The sequence below is a fragment of the Solanum pennellii genome, chromosome 6 (assembly GCF_001406875.1).
Source record: "Solanum pennellii chromosome 6, SPENNV200".
Lineage (NCBI taxonomy): Eukaryota > Viridiplantae > Streptophyta > Magnoliopsida > Solanales > Solanaceae > Solanum > Solanum pennellii.
In genome coordinates, this window is record NC_028642.1 from 8,366,634 (window position 1) to 8,376,622 (window position 9,989).

General features: G+C 33.7%; 1 protein-coding gene across 1 annotated transcript; it reads left to right on the forward strand.

Annotated features, from left to right (window-relative positions):
* Window positions 1-298: 298 nt before the first annotated feature.
* Window positions 299-8,414, forward strand: LOC107021346 (probable gamma-secretase subunit PEN-2). Its single transcript, XM_015221988.2, has 2 exons — window positions 299-662; window positions 7,955-8,414. Exons 1-2 carry the CDS (start codon window positions 398-400, stop codon window positions 8,113-8,115), a joined length of 426 nt encoding a protein of 141 aa, XP_015077474.1. The 5' UTR covers window positions 299-397; the 3' UTR covers window positions 8,116-8,414.
* Window positions 8,415-9,989: the final 1,575 nt, after the last annotated feature.

The window sequence follows — 9,989 nt, forward strand, 5'->3', positions numbered from 1 at the left end:
GAAATAAGAGATTTTCTTAGAATAATATTTAACAAGAATTTACTAAATAGATTTTATAATTATTTTTAACTGAAAATAACACATGTAGTTATTTAATTGATTGTGTATCACATCATTAATAAGTATATTATATTCTCCTTAAATTTTTTTTATTTATTATCAAAAAAGTGTTAAAATAATATAACAAACCCTGCATGAATTGTCTAAAATGAATATCCCTAATTATGGTGTGTGAGTAAAATTGGTACCAAATTTTGGGGGTCATTTGGCCTTTATTTTAAGTTGAAACCTTTTTTGTTACCTCCAACTCAAATTTGTCCACTGAGTTGGGTGTATTCAGTTGTCAAAATTCAATCGACGGCTATCTGTAGGTATCTACAACTTCTCAGATCAGGACATGGAGGCGGCTCCCTCCAATCCTACTCATAATATCATCTCCACCGCCCCTTCCTCCGTTGCGACCCACCGGAATCCGCTAAGAGTTGACTGGCCGACAGTAGACGGACCACTGGGTCTCTCGGAGCAGGAGTCCGTCGATCACGCGCGTAGATTCTTCAAGTTCGGATTTTTACTTCTTCCTTGGCTTTGGGCTGTCAATTGCTTATACTTTTGGCCTGTTCTTCGCCGTCCTAGCTCTTATTATCATCCAGATCTCCGCCGATGTAAGTCCTTATTACTTTTGGTTAAAACCTCGACGCATTTCGTAATTTGTCTTTTTATTTGGAGAAATCCATCTGAATAACCCCAATGTTAAAGACTGATCCAAAAAAAAGAATTGAAGGGTTCGAGTTTAAGGGCGAATTATATGAAATAGGACATGGTTTTTCTAACAAAATGAATGCCTTTAACTACATTAACTTTCGGATATTCCTGTGTAGTGATTTCCTTAGTCTTCTTCATTTTTATATTTTCTTTTTTCAAACTGCTTTGAAAGAATTTCTTCTTCTTTATTTGAGTTGAGGGGTCTCACTATCCTCCGCACAGCCACTTGTGGAATTACACGGTTTGTTCATTGTTTTACTTAGAGTGCATTAAATTCACATTCATAGAATTTACAACAATGTAGTTGGAAAAGAATACTGTTCGACTCTCTCAAGTAAATGCGGCCAAATTAATTGGGATAGAATGTGAACATATATGCTTCTACTGTTTTGATGAGTGTACTATTTGCTTTTGGGGTTCTGGGGTTAATTTGATCAGCTTCGGCATTATGTTGCTGAAGGTGAACAGGTCCTATTTGTTTTGTTTTGTATTAGGCAAGCTAGAACCAACAATTGTGTGGGTCAGCCATGAGATAGTAACCTTACCATCTGGATCCCATTCAGATCACAATCTGAATCTTTTCATGCTTTGTTAATTCCTGCTTCTACTTTTGTGCCGCTGCAAGTTTGTTAAACCTTTCACTTATTTCTCATCTAGATTAATATAGTCTGATGTGATGTGTATTTGATAGTGTTATGTTGATGTGGTACTTGTTGATTGCATTATTAAGGCAATAGATACTTAAATAGTCAAAACTGTAATAAACGACTCTAGCTCCATAGATTTAGGAAGCTTATTGAACAATTACACCAGGTAGGTTAGAAGTTCACAACCTTTGAGGCTTGGATCAGGATTGCTGAAAAGGCGTCTTAATTTTTGAGATGCTAAAGTAATATTCACTAAACCTGGTAGCTCGAATTATTCACTAGATACCAAAAATCAATTTGTTGGTAACAAAGTTAAAGTTAAGAGCGATGACCAAAAAGCGCTTGATATTCGAGAATATAAACCAAAAGTCATCCATGTTTTGGAGTTTACTTCTTTGTTTAAATGTAGAAACTTTTTACAGTTGTGTCTGCATTATGTTTAGCTGGATAACAAAACATTTTGCAGATGATTATCCCAAAGAAAATAATGAAACATTTTCCAGGTGTTATATACCCTCTTTCTCCTACGATGATTATCTTTACATGGAAAACAAATTAAATTTAGTTGGATGATGAGTCCTTTCTCGTGATTTTATAAGTTGTACCATTTTGATCTTCTAGGGTGGTTAGCCAGAGTTTAAGAGCACTAGTTTGAGAAGTGAAACAACAGTAACTGGGGCATAACTTAAGAGTGTATAGCAAGTATTACTAAAAAATATTATTACTGTTATGAAAAAATGAAATAGGTGAATTAGAAACTAGTTTGCTAGAGAAAGCTTGAATAAAAACGCGTGTAGAAAATAATGATCGTTTTGGGGTTTGTAGTGATTTTATTAGCTTTAACTACACAACTTGTAATGAATGCTTCATTTTGGTGAGAAAGGACTTAGCGGTTGTTTGGTAGGATGCATTACAAAAATATAATTCATGCATTAACTTTGTGTATCACTTATACCTTATTTGATATATTTTTTCAACCTATGTATTATGGAGGGTATTATGCTATGTATAACTAATACATGACAAATCATTTTGTTAGTAATACAAGGAGTTCAAATGCATGCATTAGTATAGTTATGAGAAAAAATATAAAGTAACCATTGAAGTTGTCCCAAATTTCTACAAAGACATTTTAACTTTATAACTGTCCTATTATCACCCACTAAACAATTATGAACCGGTATTATTATACCATTTTTCGATCAGCCCCAAATTTTAAGAAGCAAGTGAGTTTACACACCAATTAATACATGACACGTGTTAATTTAATTAAAAATGTATTTTTTTTTCATTTTAAGTTTTTGCTTTATCTTTTTTTTTTGTTCCTCTCTCTCTCTTACTTTTTGAATTTTAATTTTGATTTATTTAAAATTTCATTTCAACTTCCACCTTTCTCCATTTTCTATTTTTTCTTCACCTCCCACCCCTCATGTCAAATTGAATCTCACTCCCATTTTTTTTCTTTTCTTTTCTTTTTCTTCTTCTTCTCCGGTCAAATTCTGTTCATAATATTATTTATACTTTATTAAATTATTGATAACAAAATTAATTATTTTTCTAAATAATTTAAAATTTTGAAGTATCATCAACTACTCATTTTCATATAAATCCAAAATTAGAATCATAATTTTAAAAAAATAAATTAATTTTCGAAAATTGAAAGAACTTAATTAAAATCGGATAAAACAAAAACTATATGATACTCCCTAATCATCTCATTAATTTAGCTCATTTTCATATAACTTCAAAACTAGAAATGATAATTTTGAAAGAATTATAATTCTCCAAAATTTGAAAAAGGTCAATTAAAATTTGGATTAAAAAAACTAAATAATATCTAATAATCATCTTGAAATCTAATGTGCTTATCAAATTGTTCGAATGTAATATAATTTTTAGATATAGTTTAAATTAAAAAGATAGTTAAATCAATAGTAGTAAAAAGGGGAGATGAAATTGTGATAAAAAGTGACAATTAAAGTGATGAGCTTCAATTAAGATGAAAATGATTTTTTGAAGAAGAAGGAAGAAAGAAAAAGAAAAAATAATAAGGAGAAAAAGTTAAGATAATAAGAAAAACAAGAAAATGTATTTTATAGCAAAATACTTGCAAAAAAAAATTATATTCGTTTTTTTGGTTTGTTCACGCTCTTTAAGAGATGCATACACTCTCCATGCCAGGTGGACAATAAATAATGTAATAATATCAGTTCAGAATTGTTTAGGGGGGTTATAGGACGCTTGCATAGTTTAGGTGTCTTTTTGAAAATTCAGAACTACTTCAGGTGTCACTTTATGTCTTTTCTCTATAGTTAAAGACACAATCACCTCTCAGAACCTTTTCTACATTATTTACACCATATTTGTGGAGGGTATATTTATGAACAAATAATTTTTTATAAAATAAAGAAGAAATGCATGTTATTTAATAACCAATCAAAGAGTGCATAAGAAATAATTTTAGCATAACATATACCAGCATTACTACTGGCAACATTACTAATGCATTCTCTTCAACATTATTTTTATACACCCTACCAATGACCCTTTATGCTCTGGCCAAGAAGAAATTGTTGTCAGATTTCAAAACTGCTAAATTAGGAAAGTGTGGGCTCTGCTTGTCTGAAAACAACCTTTCAAGTCTTATCCTCCTTCAAGAAAAATGAAACTGCTTGAGTTGGTGCATTCAGATTTATGTGGTCCAATGAAGACAAGAACTTTGGGTGGTGCACTTAACTTTATTACTTCTATTGGTGATTGTTCAAGGAAACTTGGGCTCTATGTCCTGAAGAATAAAGACCAAGTGTAGGACGTCTTTAAGCAGTTTCAGGCTTAGTCAAGAGTGTCGAGAGAGAAAATAGGAAAGAAGTTGAAGTGTATTCATGCGGATAGCAATGGTGAATATTGTGGACTGTTTGACGAATTTGCAAGCAACAAGGTATCAATCACCAGAAGACTCCTCCATAAACTCCTCAGTTTATGGTTTGGCAAAGAGGATGAACAATATCTTGATGAAAATAGTTAGATGTTTGTTTTTTCAAGCAAAGTTGCCTGGTTCTTTTTCGGGTGATGCTTTATTAATCGCTTCACATGTTATTAACCTATATCTTGCTATTGCTTTCAAGAGTGATGTTCGAAGCGAAGTTTGGTATGAGAAAGATTTTTCCTATAACAATTTGAGAGTAGCTATTGTATACTTTCTAAAAATATAGAGCTACATGACTCCAAACCTTGCTCTGTTAGTTTCTAATGGAGGACCAAGTTGTTGGCAACACTCCGTTCAACTTTCAGCTTAATCCAATAAGAAAGAAATCAGGAATTGCCAGAAGAAGCTGGCTGGTCAGATTTATTTTCATCTGCATTTTCTCTATATATTGTACTTTACCTTTCTGCCAAAAACCATGAAGCTGAGAAGTCTTTTCTGGTTGAGACCTTGTTGCTTGTGGTGTTCATCAACAATATTCACCACCCTTATCAGTATGAATATACTTCAGCTTCTTTCCAGTTTCTTGCTCACCGAATGCTTGAAGCTGCTTAAAGGCACCCAACACTTTGATCTTTAGTCTTCAAGACACTGACCCCAAAGTTTGCTAGATCAATTATAGGTGTTGTGAAATGTAATTGCCTCGTCACCAATGCTGAGAGAGGAGAGGTGAGGCGACCCTTTATCACCTATAGCTTTGTGGCGAGGCGATCTGCAAAAGGCGTCGCCTTTTGTATCTTCTTAAAAAATGATGGTCAATTTAGGGCTTTAAAAAGTTTAATGGTAATTTTAGGATTTTCTTTCCAAATTTGCACTTCTAGACCTCGACTGTGACTCCAATCAGTCAACTCGACTAGACTTCTCCGTCGACCAACCAGACTTTGCCGGCAACTTCAAATTCCAACCGGTACGTATATCTTTTTTTCTATTTTGTTAGCTAGCTAAGTAACTCTGAAGTCGGAAGAAGAAAAGAAGAAATATGTATTGGTTATACTTCTTTTCTTCTTCCAACTTCAGAGTACGTATTTCTTGGAGGTGGATGAGATCTGAAAGACATGTCTATTTTGTTCTCTAGCTAAGTAGTGCTGACACTTCTCTATTTTAGCACTCTTGAAATCTGACAACAATGTCTTCTTGGCCAGAATATCAAGTCCTTTCTCTATAATCTGGCTAAGCCTCTTATGTCATAACGTTAAAGAGTTATTACTCTCTACTGCATTCATCATACCAGTAGAAATCATAGTCCAGTACAGACCATGAGCCACAATTAAGGAACCCTTAGTGAGTTTCCACCACAATATAGTCATGTTACCAGTTTCAAAAAAGAGATTCCACCACAATATAGATATCTCGAACCAAAGCTTTGGTATAAATTGTTGGTGTTTGAAAAAGTGTGGTTCACACAGCGGAGTAAAAACAAACAGGAACTAAATCCTTTCCCTGTCTTGTGAGAACAAAATATCGAATATTGAAATTTTAATGTGGAAAAACCTCTACAATGTGAAGAGTAAAAACGATGGGATCAGACCTCCACTGCATTAATGAGAGAGTTACAAAATTTCTCCAAAATAGCTACAACATCAACGTGTGTGTGTGTGTGTATTTATATTGTGCTGTACCTCTCTTTTATATTAGTGTATTTTTTGATGTGCTTCATCTGAAGAATATACATCTGCCTATCAGTGTTGTGAAAAGCTCAGAAAAGCGCGCTTCAAAGCGAGGCGACCCTTGTGCGCTTTTTTATCTTGAGGCGAGGCGATCTGAAAAAAGCTCTCGCTTCAGATGAAGAAGCGAGAAGTGACCCTAAGGCAAAAGCGCAATAAAGCGCGCTTTTTATAAAAAAAGCGACAAATAGTTTTTCTTTTAAAAAAAATATTTTTTTTAAAAAAAATAATCTGAAATATAACCTTCTCTCTCCTCACGACTCTTTCCCTTCTTTCTCTCCTCGCGGCTCTTGTTTCACAATACTTCTTTCCCTTCTTTCTCTCCTGACGATCTCGACTGAGGCTGCCTCTCTCTTCAACCTCGACCGCGACTACAAGTAACTTTTTGTTCATCTTTTTTTTAGCTAATGTTTATTAGTTCATCTCTATAAGTTTCTTTTCTCCTGAAATATACAATCTTCGCCTGTGCTTCATCTCTTCATCTCTCCAAGTTTCGACTACTCTAGTTTTTTCTTCTTCTTCTTCTCTTCTTTTCTTCATCTCTGCTGCATGCTCTGTTTCTAATTTACTGACTGCTGCCTCCTCTGTTTTTTTTTCAATTCTTTTGCTTTTTTTTTTTCTTATTTTGTGATTAGTCTAGCAGTCTTGTTGAAGAATAGGAGTTTGAATCTTTGTGATTTAATTATGTTTTTGATTTTTTGCTTTATATGTTATGACTTATGAGTATTTTTGCCTATGTAATTTCTTTCAATCTAAGACTATATTACCTCTATTTAGTTATTTAATATTTTTTTATTTTTATACTAAATGTCGCTTTTTTTTAAAAAGCGCGCGCTTCGCTTCACGCTTCTCGCTTCTGTGAAGCAAGCCCTCGTCGCTTTTTTTCGCTTCTCGCTTCCCAAAACACTGCTGCCTATTTAAGAGGTGAATACCTCTCCGGATGTCACTGATGGCATCCACAATTCCAAAATTATACTTTGCTTCATTCACTTTGCCAAACAAATTTTTGTTTGTCAAAAGTCATGGATTTGGATGGTGATGAGCAGCCATTTGCAATTAGCTGCAAGACTTCCTCTATGAGCGTGAATGGGTTAACATTTTCTTGCCAACCCTTCACCTACCACATTTATGTCCATGAGGAGGGACTTGACGTTTCATCCTGAGATGCCCTTGAGCCAATATAATCAATGATTCGAGCCCCATCATTGAACACAGAGAAATAGTCAGTCAATCAAGCTATATGCTGATGCATATAAATGAACAAAGTTAAATGGAGGTTTCATCATCCCGTGTGCAAAAGCCGTGTCCTATATAATTCAGATGCAGTGCTTTACCAACTGGTGGAGAGACCATATGGCTGCTTGCTTGTCATAACGTAACACCCTATCAAGGAAAGAACCTTAAAGGTCACAAAGGGGACCCATTTCAAGTGGAATTGGATGTTGAGGTTTGCATGCTTCCTATAGGGAGATCTGCAGCACATGCTGGAGGAATTCCTATGCTATAGTTGGTTTTAATTAGTATTCATGGTTAAATAATACGAGCTTTTTCCTTAAAAAACACTTTGTCCTCAGCTCAATTCCATCCATTTCTCTCTCTCTCACACACACATATGTGTGTGTGTGTGTGTGTGTGTCTGAATTAGGTTTTATCACATCCTTGGCAACTCCAATAACTCTTATATAGCTATCTCTACTTTAATCTACGGGGCATATTACAGTCTATTGTTTAGGTTTTAGAATGTTTTGAGTTATAGATGTTAGGTGAATTTCATGGTGTTTGCTTTTATGAGAGCTTAGAGCAATTGGTTTCATGGTGTTTACTGTTATGAATTAACATTTCAACTTGGGCCTGCGAGCAATTGTCTAATATTGAGTTTTGAAAACTATGATTTGTAGATGTTGTCAGGTCAGCAATTGGTTTCACGGTATTTGCTGTTATCCTCTCAAGTTGGGCTCTTACCTTTTCCGTTGGAGGAGAGCATCTATTTGGTCATGTGTGGGACAAGCTAGTAATGTACAACGTTGCTGAGAAATATGGGTTGACGGGGTGGATTTAGGTACTTATCGCATTCATTTGTGGTCAAACCCCGTAGACACAAGATTTGTATATATACTTCCTTGAAAAAGACTGGAATATCTCAGTTAGACAGTTACGATGATTCTATTAAGTAGTGAAGAAACCAGGGAAGATATGCACCTTTTGAACTCAATTGTATGCAAAACCCAAAGGTAACATTGCAGGCTGTAGCTTGGAACTTGTCATTTTGCTCTCTCTCTCACACAGACACAAAGATGATTGTGAAATTATTTCTAATTTGATTTTTCACGATAGGTAACATCACCCGTTTTTACTGAACAATTCAAAGCAAGCAATATTACTTTCACAATTACAATTTATAGTAATACAAGATAAGTACACCACCCGTGCAGAGCCTGAGCCTGTGCTCTGCACGTTTGAAAATGTAATATTACTTGATATGGCTATATTCTATTATACATAGTTTTATTCTCAAATTCTATTCACTTGAGAGGACTTGAATCTAAAATTAGGATTAACTACTTATAAATAATGATAAAAATTTTAAACTTTCTAAATATAATAATTTTTTTTAGAGTACATGTAGATTTGTTAAGACATAACTGATGCACAACTCCATATCTACATAGTGATTTTAAAAGAAAAAAACAAGTCACAAGACATTCGTAACATGTACACTCGACTTAGCATAGACATAATTTTGTAACAGGCACACTCAATTGTAATAAACTTTGCACCAAACTATTTTGAAGAATCAAACATTTGCAAATCAATAAATGACAATTTATCGATGAAGTTTCTCGGATGCAAAGAGAATATGAGGAAGCATGTTGTACTTGATTCAAGCCCAAGAAAAATAGTTGAATTTTCTACCTGAAATTTGAAACGACAGACACATTATTCAAATCAAACAAATACATGAAAGATATAAGTTAATAATCAATAAACATCAAACTATATATGTAATCTCATACCTTAACTTGTTGGCTCCCACGATTATATCGTACTTAATGCATCTTATTATTTGAAGAAAACATGGTTTAGCTTGCTAAGTTGGTTCATTTCCCCACTGTAAGCAAAAAAATATTTTGCTGAGTTCTGGTTGGTCATTCACACAATGAGTGTTCTTTCCATGGATCATTTCTTAGCTTCGTTGTTTCTTTGAAGCTTAACTTGCAAAATTATGACGGTGTTTGTAGACGTTTTGAGTCATATACATTTATGATGACTATTTTTATAAATGGTCCTTGGTGCCCATTCAAAATCACAAGACATAAAAATTTTAATACAGTATCATATATAGTAGCAAACCCAGAATTCTAACATCATAGATTCTGAAATTATAATTCATCATTATATAAAGATAACTTTATATGTTAAAATTGCAACAATAGTAGGTCTTAACCCCATAATTTTAAAATATAATGGTTCAAAGCTACTAAATTTCAAAGGTTAGAACTCATAAAACTTAAATTCTAGATATGTCTCTGATTGGATTTTGAATTTACCCGTGTATGTGAATTGGAATGGAAGCAAATATGAAATAGGCTAAAATAATTTAATTATTTTTATTTTAAGTTTGAATTGTTAAGTAAAAAGGGTGATGTAACCTATTGTGAAAAATCAAATTAGAAATAATTTCACAAATCCATCTTTGTGTCTGTGTGTGAGAGCAAAATGAAAACTTCTAAGCTACATCCTGCAATGTATACCTTTGGGTTTTGCATACAATTGAGTTCAAAAGGTGCATGTCTTCCCCGATTTCCTCACTACTTAATAGAAAAATGCTAACGGTCTAACTGAGATATTCCGAGTCTCAGTCTTTTCCAAGGGAAGTATATATACAAGTTCAATACATGTTATTTGTTAGGGCTAATTTCAAATATATATATA

Coding starts and splice junctions, on each gene's coding strand:
- LOC107021346 (XM_015221988.2), top strand. CDS start 398: ATGGAGGCGGCTCCCTCCAATCCTACTCATAATATCATCTCCACCGCC. Junction 663..7,954: donor TCATCCAGATCTCCGCCGAT/GTAAGTCCTTAT, acceptor TATGATTTGTAG/ATGTTGTCAGGTCAGCAATT.